Source organism: Aythya marila, assembly GCF_965140915.1.
Source record: "Aythya marila genome assembly, chromosome: 2".
NCBI lineage: Eukaryota > Metazoa > Chordata > Aves > Anseriformes > Anatidae > Aythya > Aythya marila.
In genome coordinates, this window is record NC_139043.1 from 50,850,242 (window position 1) to 50,869,011 (window position 18,770).

Genomic DNA, 18,770 nt, shown 5'->3' on the forward strand with positions numbered 1-18,770 from the left:
AATAACACAGTACTGTTGGCATCAATGTAGATCTTCTCCTTTTGAGTTATATCAGCCCAGCAATCTGCATTTGTAATGTTAAACAGTTCCCTGCCCTATGAGTAGCTTAATAATTCAGCCAAAAAAAGTGACAAGACCATGAGACTGCAAGGGATTCACAAAGTGCTTTCAGGTGATGGAGAACAATAGGAAACTTGGACAGAGACCTGACTCTTTGGGTATGTCCACAGTGCAACTTATCATGGACTGTAACAGTTCTTAGCTCTCGAGTTAACTAAAACACACACACACTTTGCTATACTCTTTTTGTTTCTGAACATCCTGTAGATGTGCTCAAATTTCTTTTCTAGGCAGCTGTATCAGCAGCACAGTAACTTACCTGCTCTAGAAGAAAAAAGAAAAGAAAAAAAAAAAGACAGAAGCTTGAGAGTACAGAAAGCACTTCAGTGGATGCACGTGCAACCTACCCAACTGTAGCTTCTAGTGTGGGCTCATGTCCAGCTCACAGAACTCATACTGTACTCCCTTCATGCTTCCCAAGGCATAGGATTATAGAACCACAAAATGATTTGGGTCAGAAAAGGACCTTAAAGACCACCCAGTTCCATTCTCCACCCAGCCTGTATTTGTGCTTATGATTGCCCAGGCCCAGGCACAGGACCTTGAACTTGGCCTTCTTGAATTTCATGAGATTCACATAGGCCCACCTCTCAAGCCTGTCTGGGTCCCTCTGGATGGCATCCCTTCCCTTCAGCATGTTGACCATACCACACAGCTTGCTGTCATCAGCAAACTTGCTGAGGGTGCCCTTAATCCCACTGTCCGTGTCACCAACAAAGTTGTTAAACAGGAAAAGGACAAATAAAATCATACTTGAAGTGTACATGGGCAGCAGCAGCAGGATAAAGGGGAGCTAAAGCCATGGTACATCAACACAGGTACATCAATAACTAACAGTCCAAGTTATGAAATAAAGAATACAATACAGAACTACAGGATACAGAACTCCTCAAATAAAAGGTTGAAGACCAAGTTTTCATTCCACTAAAGAGAGTTGTCTGAGTTTTTCTATAGACCAAAATGAACCTGTAAAGCAAAACAGATTTCAGAACATTTCTATTTCTTCCTTCAAAAACTGGCAGAGGGAATTAGTAAACTGGCACATTAGGAAATTAGTAAACATCTTTATGCCTTCTCTCTAAAGAGTATTTAACATGCTATTCTACCATTACCTTGCTTGTTTCAGCAATGTGACCTGCAAAATACATGCTTCGGACATAAACAAAAAAGTGAAGGAGATGCAACTACATATACTTAATTCAAAGCAGAAAATGATTTTGGGGGATGGGCACAAATCACTGTTTCTAGGCTCCAATCCATTAATATCATTGTAGAACTCACTAGATATCAAAACAACTATCCAAGCTCTGCTAGAATTGTGGATTTTCATTAACTGGCTTCTACATAGAAAAAAAAAAATAAAAGAATGATTGGTATGGAAAATATTGAGGTAATTTTTGTAAGCGATAATGGGTAAAAGCAAATAATACAGGAAGAAATGGACACTTTTCATTAGGGAAAGATTATGGAGGTCAACCTAAAGTATATATGGGATACTGGGATAGTAAAGCTTCCTTATGGTATTAGACACATGGAAAAATTAAGATTCACTAATGTGTATTAGTGTTTCAGAGACGCCTGTTAAGTCCTTTGTGCCCCTATTGTGGTACTCACCACAGAGTCTTTGGAAATGCACTCAAGAACTCTGAAACATTGCTCCTGGGATGCAAGGTTTTCTCTAGAGTCACAGTTTATTGACAGAATCACAAACTGCCATGGTAAATTAAACAGATGAAGATAGCTTGGATTTCTAAATGAGATAACAGAAAACCTCAGAGCAACCATAATTAAAAGATAAAATTAATTAAAAAAGTTTAAAAGGACCTGGCCCAACATTTAAGATGCAGCAACATCATTTTAAGGATAAGTGTGTTACTGTGTGAGAACCCTGAGCTGGCTCACACTGGGTGGCACAGCACTTACCTCCACAGATATCCCATATCTAATTTGTGTGTGTTTTGTGTGTCTTTTCTTTGTTTTGTTTTATTATTATTATTACTGACTGCATATTCTAGAGGAGACAATGTCCTTGTCCCTTGGCAGGACAGATGATTCATTAGACAGAACAATTGAGCAGGCTCATATACAGCAGCAGTCCAGGGAAAATTAACATTGAAAGGGATGTATGGGCAAGAAAAATGTTTATGGTTATACAAGGACAGAATCTTTTGGGACAGGATTTTTTTTCTCATGCATGCTTGAGGGAAGAAACAATCAGTAAGTAGAAGCCCCAAGTCAGAATTACTGGGGAGAATTTGACACCATCTTGAGTTAAGAATCAAATATTTGATGGCTTTTCTTTTTTTTTTTCTTTTTTTTTTTTTTTTGTTGTTGTTGTTGTTTTTGTTTTGTTTTGTTTTCTCATTTCAACTGTGCCCATGTTCTCAGACACAGTTTTATTATGATCTCTCTGACTCTTGTAGCCAGCAAGCTTACAGACTCCCAGAAATAAACTGGCCCTCGTGCACTCTCAGAACAGTTCCAGCTGGCAGGTGTCCACATACATAAAGTTATTTGTATTACTGAAGAGGGAAAGGGGTTAGCATGAGGCATCAATGACTCCAGTGTTTTGGGGCTGAAGGATACACACGTCCCAACAAGCCTCTCAGAAAATGCTGAGAGCCCGTTAAGACCCAGACTAAATGGTAACAGACTGCCACCTGTCACAGCCCTAAGGGCACCAACAGGCCTTAACTGCCCCAACCAGCCCCAGCTGCCATCTCCACCAGACCCCTCGGGGCGAGGAGCCCCAGTTAAGCTCAGGCCTGTGTCCCCAGCCCTTCCCTGGATTTAGTGTACCTGCTTCTAGCCCCGTGCCTGTTTCTGGTTAATTGTTTGCCATGTCAGGGACTGTAAATGGCTCCTGCCACCAGTGCAAACACTGCCCGCAGGGCTGAGGTCGCCTGGCAGGGTGTCCTGGTGGTGAGGGCACTGTGGGCTGGTGGCACCCTCCAGCCCCTTCTCATCCTCCTTCACCAAGCAGCCCTGCTCATGTTGACCCCAGACTCTTATCAATCAATGACACCAGACAAACGTATTTCCCAAATGGAAATCACCATTTTTAACTAGGTATTTCTTATTATTTTAAGGCCTTCCGGTCTGATCCAAGTTCATTTCTCAGTAAAGAGCACTGTACTAAAAATCATCAAAAGTAGATTACTAAGGCAAAGCTGACAGAATGAACAGAGTCAGATCACAATAAGTAACACATACTATGCTTTGTTCTTCACTGGTTATATTTTTCCAATTTGAGAAAAGCGAATGCTGCTGCCTTTGTACAGCTACAGTTTAATTTTCAAACCCCACGCTAGCAAGAAAGTCACCTGTAATACACAGGAGGAGAGAGTGGGGAGGGGGAAGAAAGGAAGAGAAGGAAATAAGAAAGTAATAACCTGCATTTCAACGGAGAAAGGATTCCCTGTGCACACTTTGTAATAAAGAATAAGATGCAAGGTAATTCAAGTGCCTTACACAACTGACCTGTGTGTTCACCGTTTTCAAAACTCTGGTCCATATTTGACTTCATTCTCCATGAAATAAATCTATTTTGTGGCTTCTACTATTTTTTAGGTTATTCTACAGTATGAAATAGATATCATATTGACCTAATAACAGCAATAACAGCAGTAATTAGAGTAATAAGGGTTTGTAAACTGTCATGTCCTCAATAAGAGGTCTTCCCAAGTTAACATCTTTGTGAGATGTTAATGGCCTACAGTTTGAACATTTTTAGAATACTTTGTTTGTTGTTTGTCTTAACCAATATGAAAACATGTTTGAGATAAAAACAGATCAAAAAATCTGTAAAATAATAATAATAATAATAAAGGCTGGTATTCATCAGCTGCATAGTATATACATCCTACAGTAGCCTGTTTCTATTAACTTCTATAATTAGGCTAGCAATAACCTAGTAAAACCTATTATTTCCAGTACCATCTTCAATGTACTATTAGAAATCAAAAGACATGTAAGCAAGACCATGGATAAATTAGTTTACAACCTTGACATTTACAACTAGAAATGTATTGTTAAATTATATTGTTATAAGTATCGATGGAAAAGAAAAGCAGGTATCATCTGAAACTTAGACATAACCAAATATAAAAGAATACTTTGCTTATTTTTAATCAAGAAAAGGATTTTGATCACACAGGCACAGAAAAGTCATCTACAGGAACGACAACAGGGAAGGAAAACTTTAGAACGCTTCAAATAACCGTACCAGAAGAGCTCATATGTAGACTTCAAAAGCAATCAATGCATGAGTCTGCAGTTTAAAAAAGTATTACAATATAAAAATATGAAAAAGTCACCCATACATTTATGGTCAGAGGGAGAAAAATAACCACATTAAGTCTTGAACTGATATTCTGTTCTAAACAGAACACTAGCTTTTACATCAAATTATGAAGTAAAGATTATGTAAAGAAAATGAAGAGAAAGGGGATAGTAGCTAAACTGGTTTATGAGACAGTTATGAAACTGTTAGACTAAATTTAAGACGAGCTAAGGTCTACCACTGTTTTTTTGTTTGTTTTTTGTCCTCTAGGCAGTAAGTTCTCACCTACCTGGGATGTCTAGAGTAGCACATTTTATATTCGCCAGCTAGGAAATTACTAAGTAAATTGAAAAAGATGGGAAAAATGGGAAGAGGTGTGTTTTGGTCTGTTTTTAGAGAACTGACCAAATGGTAGATAAGTGGAGAAAAGGAAATGGTAGATAAGTGGAGAAAAGGAAAGCATTAAGGGAAAGGAGATTACAGATGGAATTCCTAAAAGCAGAAATACAGAGCAGAAAAATTCTCATAATCTTATAGAGAAATAGGCATCTACAGTTGCTTGATAGGCAAAGACTAGTTTATTCAAACAGAGCAAAGGCTTAAAGATGAGCATGAAAACCCTTAGAAACATTTTAGAGGGGCAAGAAACAAATACATCTAATTTATCCATTTATACATTTGGGTTGACAAACAGGTGTTTACAGATCTTAGTAAATTACAAATGATATTTCAGAAGAATAAGACAAAAGAGATAAGGGAAAAGAGAAAAAAAAACTATAAAAGCTTTTTGGATTTTTTCTTTTGAGAAACAGTTAGATGAACAATCAGGACTGCGTGACTGAATGCAGCCCTGAACAGCAGAAGTCTTGCACCTAAATAAGCAGAGATTTATTTTCCAGAAAGAATGCCACTTGAAATCATTTACTATTTACAAGTGGTCATCCTTCCTCTTCCTGTGTAACTTATAAGTTATGCACCAGATCTACAGAAAGAGATAAACAGAATTCCTCAGCAGTCCTGAATATTTTATAAGTTCAGAAGATTCTTACCCTGTATTGATGGAAATGATTTCTATCAGTGGATTCTTTCTGATCTTTGGTAAATCCAGTCGTGCTCCACCCAAACGTTTTCCATTATCCTTTTTCTGACCCAGCAGTCTCACAGAATGGCCTTCAAATGAAGCACAAAAATGCAGTCAGTACAAAGTACAATATTTGTTTTGATTTGCTCTTCTTCACAAGCAATGTTTATACTTCAAAAGTTGAAAATGAGAATAAGATATAATATTTTATTTCCACCAGCTGGAGCATTCAAGAAGAGTTAATGACAGCTAAAATAAATCACGTTAAAATGAACAAATTATTTCATCCAGTTATCTTTTCACACTTGCATTTTCTTGTTTATTCCATTAAAATGATCTAAGCAGTTTTGTTTTAAGATTCTCAAACAAATACCAACAGATTAATATTTAAATAAGTAGTATGTCGGGATTAAAATAATTTTTCCACAAATTTAAAGCAAAAACTAAATTAGTAAGAAACAAATGACTCCTAAATGTTTTTAAAGCTTAATATATGAAGAACCTACACATTTGAGTCTAAGTTGCCTGACTATACAAGTTTGTCAGGATGTACTCTGAAGTATATCCTGATAAAGTGTTCATGGCTAAACTGGCAAGCAAGATTTACAGTCAGCATTGGCTTCCCCAGTTAAATTCCAGCAAGTCAGATGGGCTAGAATGAAAAAGGTTTTTTCAGCAGTAGAGAGCTTTGGGAGGGGGTACTTACTGTTTATTTTACCTCTATTCTATAATTATCCAGGATTTTAATTTGCAAATTCTTTGCTATCCAGAGAGAACTTTCCCGTTAACCTCTGTTCTCTTCCTGTGGCATATTACCCTGACAGCCTTGCTCTTTCCCTACAAATCTTGTTTCCTGTAGGACATTGAGAGAGCTCTGCTGCCAGCTGAGTACGCAGACACATGCAGAGCAGCTGTGCTAAGACCCTGCTAAATAACAAATCTACTACATTAGTGACCCTAAGTGAAAGAGGCTAAAACCAATAAACTGAAATGGGGGAAAGAGATCATCCCACTCTTACTGCCCTAGACTTACACAGGTGGTCAGACAGAGGTGATATGCACAGCCCCAGAGCACATTACTCCCACACCAAGGAGACTGCAGTTTGGAAAACCACCCTGCAACTCCTCTCCTGAAAACAGCAATATCCAGAGAGCAAAGTACAGTTACTATCACCAACTGCCTGCAACAGTACCACTTACTTTAAGATACATTTTAAGAGCACAAATGACAGTCTTCACTTTAAAAATAAATAAATAAATAAAAGAAGCAAAATCTAACAGTGAAGAAGAAAAGTAATTGAGTGTATATTATTGCAAGACTTAGGGCAAAATATCCCCAATTGAAAAAAACAGAAAGCTTGCATCAGTTACTTCAAAAAGCCCAAACAGAATAGACCATACCAGACAGCAAGGGAAATCAATGCTAGATAACTAACAAGATGTGGAAAGTGACCACTACTTGGAGTGAAGGAAAGGGAAAAGCATATATCCATTGAAGCTGAAAAACTCTTTAATAATACATGTACCTACAGTTAGAATACGGGATATTCCTTACGTAGAATTTAAGAAAAAAACTATCTTAAAAAGGTCAGGTGGGGAAGATGGATAGAGCAGAAAGCATGTATGAAGTATGAGGTGAACTACATTTAGCACTGCAATCTAGATATCAAACTCAGACCAACTGGGAACCATATCACAGAATCACAGAATTTCTAGGTTGGAAGAGACCTCAAGATCATCGAGTCCAACCTCTGACCTAACACTAACAGTCCCCACTAAACCATATCCCTAAGCTCTACATCTAAACGCCTTTTAAAGACTTCCAGGGATGGTGACTCCACCACTTCCCTGGGCAGCCCATTCCAATACCTAACAACCTTTTCAGTAAAGAAGTTCTTCCTAACATCCAACCTAAAACTCCCCTGGCGCAACTTAAGCCCATTCCCCCTCGTCCAGCTTTCCAACCACTCATCTCCCAGCCTGTAGCTCTGCTTGAGGTTATTGTGCCCCAGGTGCAGGACCCGGCACTTGGCCTTGTTGAACTTCATGCAGTTGACCTCAGCCCATCGGTGCAGCCTATCCAGATCCTCCTGCAGAACCTTCCTACCCTCGAGCAGATCGACACACACACCTAACTTGGTGTCATCTGCGAACTTACTGAGGGTGCACTCGATGCCCTCGTCCAGATCAACGATGAAGATATTAAAGAGGACCGGCCCCAGCACCGAGCCCTGGGGAACGCCACTAGTGACCGGCCTCCAACTGGACTTGACTCCATTCACCACGACTCTTTGGGCCCGGCTATCCAGCCAGTTTCTAACCCAATGAAGCGTGCGCCAGTCCAAGCCAAGAGCAGCCAGTTTCTTGAGGAGAATGCTGTGGGAGACGGTGTCAAAAGCCTTGCTGAAGTCAAGGTAGACCACATCCACAGCCTTTCCCTCATCCACCCAGCGCGTCACTTTGTCATAGAAGGAGATCAGGTTCCTCAAGCAGGATCTGCCTTTCATAAACCCATGCTGACTGAGCCTGATTGCCTGCTTGCCCTGCAAGTGCTGCGTGATGACTCTCAGGAGGATCTGCTCCATGAGCTTCCCTGGCACTGAGGTCAAACTGACAGGTGTGTAGTTTCCTGGGTCTGCCCTCCGGCCCTTCTTGTAGATGGGCGTCACGTTTGCTAGCCGCCAGTCAACTGGAACCTCCCCTGATAGCCAGGACTGTTGATAAATGATGGTAAGCGGCTTGGCCAGCTCCTCTGCCAGTTCTCTCAGTAGCCTCGGGTGGATCCCATCTGGCCCCATCGACTTGCGCACATCCAAGTGCTGTACCAGGTCACCAACCAGTTCTTCATGGATAGTGAGGGCCACATCCTGCTCCCCATCCCCTTCCACCAGCTCAGGGTACTGGGTATCCAGAGAACAACCGGTATTGCTGCTAAAGACTGAGGCAAAGAAGGCATTAAGCACCTCCGCCTTATCCTCATCTTTTGTAACAAGGTTTCCCCCTGCATCCGGTAAAGGATGGAGATTCTCCTTAGTCCTCCTTTTTGTGTTGATGTATTTATGGAAACGTTTTTTGTTATCTTTAATGGCAGTAGCCAGATTGAGCTCCAGAAGAGCTTTGGCCTTTCTAATTTTGTCCCTGCACAGCCTCGTAACATCCTTACAGTCCTCCTCAGTGGCCCGCCCTTTTTTCCAAAGATTATAAACCCTCTTTTTTCTCCTAAGCTCAAGCTGCAACTCTCTGTTGAGCCAGGCTGGTCTTCTTCCCCCACCGGCTCGTCTTTGGGCATGTGGGGACAGACCGTTCCTGCGCCATTAAGATTTCCCTCTTGAAGAGCGCCCAGCCTTCCTGGACTCCTCTGCCCTTCAGAACCGCCTCCCAAGGTGGTTCCGCCACCAACCAGTGTCCTGAGCAGCACAAAGTCAGCCCTCCGGAAGTCCAATATAGCAGTCTTACTGGTCCCCTTCCTGGCCTCGCCAAGAATAGAGAACTCCACCATTTTGTGGTCACTCTGCCCAAGACAAGCTCCTGACAACCACATCCTCCTCCCTGTTTGTGAAGAGAAGGTCTAGTGGGGTGCCACCTCTGGTAGGCTCACTAACCAGCTGCGTCAGGAAGCTATCTTCCACACTCTCCAGAAACCTCCTAGACTGCTTTCTTTGGGCTATGTTGTGCTTCCAGGATATGTCAGGGAAGTTGAAGTCCCCCACGAGAACAAGCGCCATGCTCAACCAAATCTGCTAGCTGGCACTACCAACAGCTATTTACAAAACTAACTTATCCATCAGTTACAGTCTTTCTACATTACCTATTTTGGAGAGATTTTAGTTATTTTTAGTTAATTTATTAATAATACAGCATTCATACCCTGAATTTATTTCTGTGCTATCTCAACAACAGCAACAACAGATAAGCAACTGCTTTTGGTATCCTGTCTTTCTCAGACTTTTTAAGATGCATACAAAATTCTCGATCAGAAGTTTGACCTAATGAAGAAGCAAGCAGAACTGGCTTGCGATCATAATGGTTAATACTAAAAGAAGATGTCAGTAACAGTAAATGAAAGTTGTTTTTTTTTTGCAGATGCATTTGGGAAAAATTTCATTACATCCTGATGTGAACTTAGAAATACACTAACTGTGCTATTAACATTTGCTAAATTATGCATTCCTCTCTTTTCATGACAATACCAGCAATATCATTGTCTCACAATACAATCATTTTCAAATCTAATGCTTCATTAAGGAGTCACAAGCATGACACCATTTTATTTACTTGTATAACAAAAAGAGATTGCATTATCATAGGCATACAAATTGAACTAGAAGCAGAGAACATTCCTTTTTGTATTTCTTAACAGTACAGTTTATTTGGAATAAGGCAGTTTATCCAGTTTTTAAATATTCAATTGTCTTACCATACTAAACAATTGTAGTTGTTGTCTTACCATACTAAAAATGTATTTAGACTTATGGTTGAAAATATTGTTGAACAATTTACACTATTCTTAAATAATCAGGCTTAAAAATAACAACCACACAAAATTCAAAATTCTTACATTTAGAAGTGTGGTCAGACCACCATGCTGAAGTTGAAAAATAAAATAAAAAATAATACAAAAATAATAAAAAAAAAAAAAACCTGCCCTCCCCAACAATTAATATCTCAGCAGAATCAGTGGAGCTTGATCTCCTCTGAATTTGTTCCCTCACAAAGCCCAGTGAATTATTGTTGTCTAGTTAGAATTTAGCTCATGCTCTGCCTTTCCCATGCTGGGAACATTAAACAAGGAAACTTTTTCACAGAACGTCTGGAAAAAGAATATCCTTTAGGCTATGCAACTTGTCTCAAAACTGTTTGAAAATTTATTAAAGGACTAAGAACTGGCAAGGAGAAAGGGAAATGGATATAATGACAAACCTGTTTGGGAAACACAACTTTATAATCCCCATTTCTTTAGGAAAACAGGCCAAATAAAAACAAACACTAAAGTGGTCTAGAAAATCTTGTTAAATCTTTCTTTTAGATGTTCAGTAGGTGACCAGAAATGTTAGAAAAAAAATCCTCTGACATTTTCAAGTAAAATGTAACACACTAGGATCTGTGAGACTCAGACTCTCTTTCCTTCAGAGGCTTTCTTAATCGATGAAAGAAACTACACCTCAGCTACCACCTCCCATCCAATGCACTCAATGGTTCACAGCTCCAGACTGCATGATGCACTCAGGGACTTGGCTTGGTGATGGGACTCAGCAGGTCAGGCGGATGGTTGGACTTAATGACCTTGAAGGTCTTTTCCAATCTAGATTATTCTGTGCTTCTACAAACATCACTTGATGCCCCCTCGCTGGATTAAAACTGGCAAAATCCCATCCCAGCACAGTGCACCAGCTCAGGGTGTCTACAGCCTGGGAACAAAATACAGCAGCTTATTTTCATGGCATGCATGGCTACAGTTTTTCTCATATCCCTTCTGAATGGCACTACATTTCAAGTTAATATGAGGCTGCAAAACTTGTGTGTCATTCAAGTATGGTAGCATCCCCATACTTTTCACTCCGGACACCACAGGATTGAAAACAAAACAAAACAAAACAAAAAACAAAAATAACAGCAGTACTAGGAGATGAGCTTTAGCAGAAAGTTCAGTGCTTCCAGAAAGCAAACAGCACATCCATAACCAACTACAGTAATTTGTATTGCAGACACGCTTAATAATAATAATTAAAAAAAAAAAAAAAAGAAATCCTGGTACAGTGTGTGACCTTAAATCCTTTCTCTTTATTCCATACAAGGACTATTTTGTTTCATCCTAAGTAATCACTAAAGCATCTGTTTACAGCATTGTTGCTATTAATAAAACATAATTTGATAAACATTGAATCATACTTTTTCACATGCTGTAAATCTTTTTTTCCTCCACACTTATTTCAATAAAACTTAAAAATAATATTTTGTCATCTTCAATATGGGAAAGGATAAACAACAACTTTTTTTTTTTTAATTGCCTGACCAGCCTAAATATCACATCAACATCAAGCATCACAGTAAGAGCAGTATCAAATCTCATTTAGGCTCTCTTTTCAAAACTAAGAATGGGGCACAACACTGCAATCAAGGTTTCCTTCTAAAGCACTGTATCTGATTAAGCTTCCTCCTCTTTGACCTAACAGGTTGGATAACAACAAAGCAGGTGTCCCAAACCTAAGACTAATCTCTTCTTCTTTTTTTTTTTTTTTTTCTTTTTCCTTTTTAATGTTTGGTAGAAAACCATTTCTGATTAATCATAGTTCAACTCCAATAACAATGAGTGCTCTATCTCAGATATCAAACAAGCCAATCCTTTTTTGATGTCTCCCTGAAAGCTTTGAAATACAGCTTAATGACAAACAGTTCTCGTCAGGTCATCCAGTCTGCATCTGTTTATAGACCAGAATCTAAACATTTGAGTACCATAAACCTCTTCTGACATAAAGATAACTTCTCTATTTCCACGTAGTGTACCAGCAAATAAATTTATATTAAAAATGGTTAAAGGTTAATTAAAGGTTTAGGTCATGCTCGAGAGCAGGTATTCACTAACTAATAGATAATTAATGCAGGTTACAATTTGAGAATAGTGCTAACTATGCCCAGTGAAGAAGCTTATAGAGCAAAATTACTCACAGGCAGTGTAAATGAAATCAAGCTAGAAAAAAATTTAAATGAATCAGAGCTCTCTAATTTTCAGAGCTCACTTAAAAATGAAATATCTTTACATACAAACCAGTGGACACAATTCACGTTACTTGGCAATGCCACAGGAGACAAGGTTGGAATGAATTAAATCAGGATATTAAATCCTATTGTTAGACTAAATAAAGGCTTTTGAATGTGTCAGATTGATAAACCACTATGCAGAATGCAAGTATTTTCAAGGCATTCATTTTCACTTGTTAAAAAGGATACAAAGAAAGTACCATGATATTAATGTCGTGTACATATACCTTCCTTTGTGGGTGGCGTGTGCTTCAGGAGCACGGTAAGAGAATGCCTGAACTTGAAATACGAGCATGTGAAGGGAACTGGTAATGAAATTTCTTTGCCTTAAGACTGTAACATTAAATGTGCTCTGAACCTTAGACTACTGTCAGACCCCCACGACCTAGACCTGCAGAAGCTAGTGTGATTCCAGCAGACGGATTCAAACTGAACTGGTATTTTGCCAGCTTTGCCAGTCAGTCTGGCTCAGTCTTGGCCTGGCTCAGTCACCTTTAGTTAATTTTAAGAACTGTCTATCAGTGCTGCAAGTATCTGTCAGATATTAATAGACCGACTGTATTTCAAAAATAGCCAGCACCATTCAATGCACAGGCTGGCCCCCCTCAGTAGCTGCTGAGAAATATTTGCCTGAAAGATGGAACAGGGCAGCCAGCGACAGTCCCTCCTCCTTCCCTGCTCACCCCGCTGGAAATACAGTGTGCCACTCACACAGCTCCCGGCCTGATGCAGAGCACTATTTCTTAGCTGTTACCTTCAAAGTTCAGTGCAGATATCTGAGGGAGTTCAAAAACATAAGTTTAAAGAAAATCCTCAAAGATGCAGGAAACCCTAGCCTTGGCAGCAACAATTTCTATTGTTTTCAGCTTCTTCTGTTACTCGTTCTTTCCCTTTCCCAGTTACATCATTATATTTAGAGGTTGTTCACCATTTCCTGAAAGACGCTTTTTTTCCTCACAACAAGGCTGCCAATGTACAATTCTATACCTCCCAGCTGTCTCTCCCCTGTCTGTTTGATCTTCTCCAGCATCTTGAGGGAAAAGGAATAAGTACTATATCATGTACTCTTGCACACATTTCCTTCCACCTTTATTCACTTCTTGATGAATAAAGAGCTTCCTTTCCTTAATGCTAACCTTGGAAAAATGGCACACAGGAGCAGTGTAGCTAAGGAAGGCAAAGCAATTTGAAGGGAAAACAAAGGTGTAAATTTGCCCAAAGAAAAACTAAAGGAAGAAGTATAAGGAAGAACCAAAAGCGGTGATAAAAACTGGAAGATCAGTAAATATAAGAGTTAAACAGAAAATTTTAGTGAAAGTCACAGAAACATGCAAAAGTATGTCAAAGAGAAGGAAGCCTAAGAAAATCAAATACAAAAATAAAGGAAGAAGAGGCAAATCAGGAACTGTTACAAAACTTTTAATACCATATTAAATTAAGTTTTTATTTAGATTGACGTTGGTCCAACCCTGCTGCTACTGGATAGAAACAACCTTCTAAATGAGTTATTTTGGATCTCTGGGAAGGACTAACAAAAACAGCACCTGAGATGCAAGGATGCACCACAAATTGCCTAACACACTGCACAGCTAGCTTAGACCCCAAGCCCTGGTTTACCTTTGTGGAATCAGCCCCCTTGTGCCCATCTTTTCTGCCTGCCCTGGCACACAAATAAGCTGTCCCACAACAGACATGACTGACTGCAAAGGAATCCTCGAGCTCCCCAGAACAATCACATGCTGCCAGACAAGTGCAGAAACAATGACCACGCTAACCCACTTCAGGGCTTTGCTGTGTGAATGCTCCCATCAAGCATCCAAGCTAGCCAACAGCACATCAGCTACGTAGTGGTGACACTGCTGAGCGTCATTCGCGGGATTTCCTGCCTCTTGTAAACGCAGGGAACAGACTCAAAGGAAAAACAAACCCAACTGGAAGACATATGCTCTGCTCCTGGCCACCAATTAACATCTTTTCATCCCCTAGATCAGCAGAAGTGGGAACGTTGTGCAAGTCAAACTCCTCCTTCAACTGGTGTAGGCAGGAACTGAGTAGCTTTACAAGTCAGAGAATTATTCAGACTAATGATGTCAGGATTGCTGATATTTTCCCCAACTGCATGTCCCAGCACCACAGGAAAAAGAATGCTCTTGACAAAATGACTGGTCCCATCAGGTTGCTGATAGCAGGTGGTCTGTTTGGCCCTGTCTCCACAATGCAGAGCTCTTTCATAAAAGGATTATCTTCCACACTATATGGACTTGAAAAGGCTTCAGAGAAAGCTGTAGATATTATTAAGCATGTGGCACACATAATATTAGGCTGAAATATGTGTATTTACTAAGCATTGCACTTGAAATTAGCATCCAAGAACAATTCTGTTTCAGAAAACTCCAGGATACAAGCGCCACGCAGACGAAGATGGGCTTTTTAAAACACATTTAACTTCAAAAACAAGGTATTAAATAGAGTAAGACAGTTCACAAACTTCTGAAAGAGCTGTGCAGGTAGCCCACATTGATGGAATCCATAGATCATTTTCTCTCCATGAAATATAAAAGAACTCTTCTTTCCTGGTATTTCAACAATGTATCATTCAATCAGAAATATTTGTAAGCACTAAAACAGTAGAGTGCAACAAGTGAAACTGCAAAGGAGGTCACTATTAACAAGGAACTAATACTTGTCTAAAACTTTCACATAATTAAATTACGAAGATATAATCTTTTATGTATAATTATTCAAGAAAACAATTTTCATCATATCCACAGTACTTTCCGCTCTCACAGCAAAAGAGCTTGAAATACACGTACACTATTAAGGCACTATATTTTTCAGGATTCAATAGCTCCACTCTATTCTGACATCATGTGATATTTTTGTCTTTCTAAAAAAGTGGCTAAATGTTAAATCTGCTATAAACTCAAAACACTGGCTCCAGGCTTCAATAGCTCAGAGAGACAATGCCAAGAACCAACTGTAGGAAGAGTTCCCCTGACCTTCTCTCCTCACCCCTCTGAAGAAATGCATTTGGTTAGGATCAAGGATGCTGTTCAAAACCTCAGGAGATTGTGGACAGAAGCTCGCAAAGAAAAAAAAATGAATCAGATGAAACAGGCTGTGTGCTAAGGAAAGACAGTACTGAAGGGCACATTGTCAGAGACACTTGCAGTAGTACAATAAACTTACCTAATGTTTTTGGGGTGTGCAGGTTTGAACAGAACAAAATAAATAAGCCTTAGAATGAAACGCTGAGATGAACCTATCACTATACGCAGGAGCAAGCTTTTAGTTTGCTCTCTACTCTTCGGCTATCTATTTATATCCTTCTTATGGTTAATTAAATCGCACTGTTTTGAACATGCTCTGCCTTACATTTACCAGCCAAAGGATTCTCTAATGGAGCTATACAGAGCTAACCACAAGCTGAGTTGAGTCAGCTAACAGAGCTGAACCTATCCAATATAAATAGCATAGAAAAATAGGGATGTTGTAAGAAGATCATTCATTACAAGTGCAGAAAAGAGCACATATGGGTCTGGAAGAAAAGGTATCTTTTCCATGCACATCACAGAGTCATTTAACAACAAACAATCAAAATTTTTCTATTCTGGTTTTCTGTTTGTTCCCTGCCATTGCTTGTTTTCCTGCCCCACTATTTGTCTCCCATTCAGTTTCTGTGAAAAATTCACAGAACAATGTCGTTTTCATAACACAAATAGTCAGTTGCTCTAGTTTTCTATACCAAGTAATTGAAAATTATTACAAAATCTACCTAAAATTCTGGATCATCTCGCATAGCTAATAGTCTCTGTATGCCCAAAAGCATTTGAGCAGGCACAGCAAAAAGGGCAATAAACTTTAGTTTAAGAACAAAAAACAATTGCTGGGAATGGAAACTTCTTGCCTCTGCAAATAAAATTTTATGTTGAGCTCCACAACCATTGATCTTTTACAAAAGCAATTCAAGTGTGTCTTTGCAGAAACTTCTCCATAATTTCTGCATATTCCACATTGTGCTCTACTGTTTCTTTAAATTATGCTCTGCAAAACTAAACTCTCTAAATTGATACTGGTGCAAATAATCATATTATTCCAAACTCGCCTCCTGAAAGGTAGAACTTCTCATCATTCAATATGCCAGACTTCTCCTAAGCTATCAGAAACATGAAATCAAAATTCAAGCCAGTGCTCCTGTTGAAGTGTTCAGGTGAATGAAAAGACCTTCATTTAAAAATTGTACGGCAAGATACATTTGAGTCAGGTTCTTCCTAAGTCAATGCTCATTGTCAAAGTAGTTCTCAAATTAACAGAAGACAAAAATGCTACTGCTTTAGGTAATGACATTCTTCCCACACATAAAGCTGATTTCCTAGATAACAACAATAACAATCTCTAATTATTGGTTTTTTTTACAGGATAAGTCCCAAAATTACTAATCCATGGACAACAAGAAGGGGGGGATGACATTTACCTTATTATGCTGTTAACCTCTGCTATTAATACCTACAAATTGGCGATTCTGAATCTTTTAACCACTGTCTTTCCAACAATGTATCTTAAAGCTATGATGATTCCGTGTATTGCCTACTGAAAACCTGATTTAAATCCCCACCCACCTTTTTTTTTCTTTTTTAGTCTGTCAAACATAGATAACCCCATGCAAAATTTCTGCAGCTAGTACCATGACTTTTCAATAATCTCAGTTCAAAAGGCAATTCTACTGCCTAGAGATAGTGTTAGAGACATAACAGCGTGTACTGGGTGCAGATGCCCGCACATTGGCAGGGGGGGCATCATCTCTGTGAGAAGAGACCACAGGGTGACCCTGCTTGGCCACATGCAGCTCCTCTCAGCCCCAGCAGACCCACACCTCAGGGCACTGCTGAGCCTGGCTGCTCAGCCTGATGCACCTGTGGGAAAGCATTTGCCCAGAATGGGCAAAAGCCACCGCCTAGCAGTTGAGACAGAGGGATGAGGAAAAAAGTGAGAGAAACAGGCCTGCAGACACCGTGGTTGGTGAGGAAGGAGGTGCTCCAGGCAGCCTGTGGTGAGGACCACAGTGAAGCGGCCTGTGGAGGACATTGGGTCCCTGAGGAAAGCTGCAGCCCATGGAGCCAAACCCATGCAGGAGCAGGTCTGCTGGCAAGAGCTCTTGGTCCACAGGGGACCCATGCACAGAGTGCAGTTGATCCTGGTTGGGTTCTGGCAGCCTGCCAAGGTCAGGCCACCACAAAGTGAAATAAATAAAACAACCCCTCCAAAACCACCCCCCTCCCTTTCTATGTCCTTTCAAAGGATACAGAACCAGACACTGGGGCTCGGTGAGGCCGCTACCCTCCCTCTGACCCCTCTCAAGCTGCAACTAGGCACAAACAGCCAGTTTCCTGACTGGGAGCCAAATTACACTTTTACACAAATTTACACTTACTCAGAAAGGAACTCCTAATGCCTACGGTTTTTATTCCTCTTTTGGCTCATCACCAGCTTCTTAAGTCAAGGCCACCCTTCCTACCATCATTGAAATTCAATAGACAGTATTTTATCTACTGTTACTTTATCTATTATCAGCAGATTATAAGAGAAACAAACAGCACATACAAATACTATTTAATATGCTGGCATTCGTATACGTACCTGCATACATGTACCGAAACATACATTTACATACAATCTCTCTAAATTATGCAATCTGGTATGAATTCTGTACTCTATATAAATGCAAACAGGTACTATTCACCTGCTCGTTTTCATAGACTGACACAACTATCAGCAATCCATAATTAACAATTCAACGGTTAGTAAATGCTGGTTAATGTTTAAGTGGGGAATGGATGGGCAACTTCACCAGACAGGTCAACGTGACTGAAATCAAGAAAGGTTATGTGAAGTATAAAAGGCTCAACCCTGAAGTAATTTCCTTTGGCTGTTTTTAACAATCAAGTCTAATGACCCATTGTAAAACTATGTTTTGTGAAAACGTTTGACAGACACAATACAGACTAAACTCAATTCAACCTGTGCCCCTCATCTCCCTAAGGCCTAAGCTAAAAGCAAATTGTATACAAACGCTCCACTTCCATGTTCCCCACCCCCAAAAAGCTTCAACATGAGACAGCTAGCATGTCTAGAAGGGGAGGTGGAAAAAGCCCCAAATCCACATAGACCTGAATTAAAAACCATGGGGAATTTCCACATTAAGCCATTAAAATCTGTCCTTTAAATTACAGACTAAATATATTTTCTTGACCATTTTTACATAAACCATTTCTATCTCAGTTTGTACATACACACACACTGAGCTATTTTTAAAAACAGCTTTCAGAATGGCTCAAAAATGCTGACTTGAGCAATCACCAGTGACATCCTGTGGTTCCCATCAGGAAAAAAAAAAAAAAAAAAAAAAGCTTCATCTTAGTAGAACAGGCTAAAGAGACTGATTAACCTAAACAGCTTTGAAATTTTGTACAGAAATCTTACTTAGTGAAAGAGCATATGTCAAGTATCACCAAGTTTTCTCCTAGTTCA

At 39.6% G+C, this 18,770-nt stretch overlaps 1 protein-coding gene across 3 annotated transcripts in view; it reads right to left on the bottom strand.

The window, feature by feature from the left end:
• CDKAL1 (CDKAL1 threonylcarbamoyladenosine tRNA methylthiotransferase) overlaps positions 1-18,770 on the bottom strand; it is a 427,133-nt gene that overhangs the window by 262,332 nt on the left and 146,031 nt on the right. For all 3 annotated transcript variants that reach the window (XM_082753985.1, XM_082753986.1, XM_082753987.1), the window contains one exon: positions 5,452-5,572. In XM_082753985.1, coding sequence (XP_082610111.1) covers positions 5,452-5,572 — 121 coding nt within the window. The remainder of the gene's footprint in view (positions 1-5,451; positions 5,573-18,770) is intronic.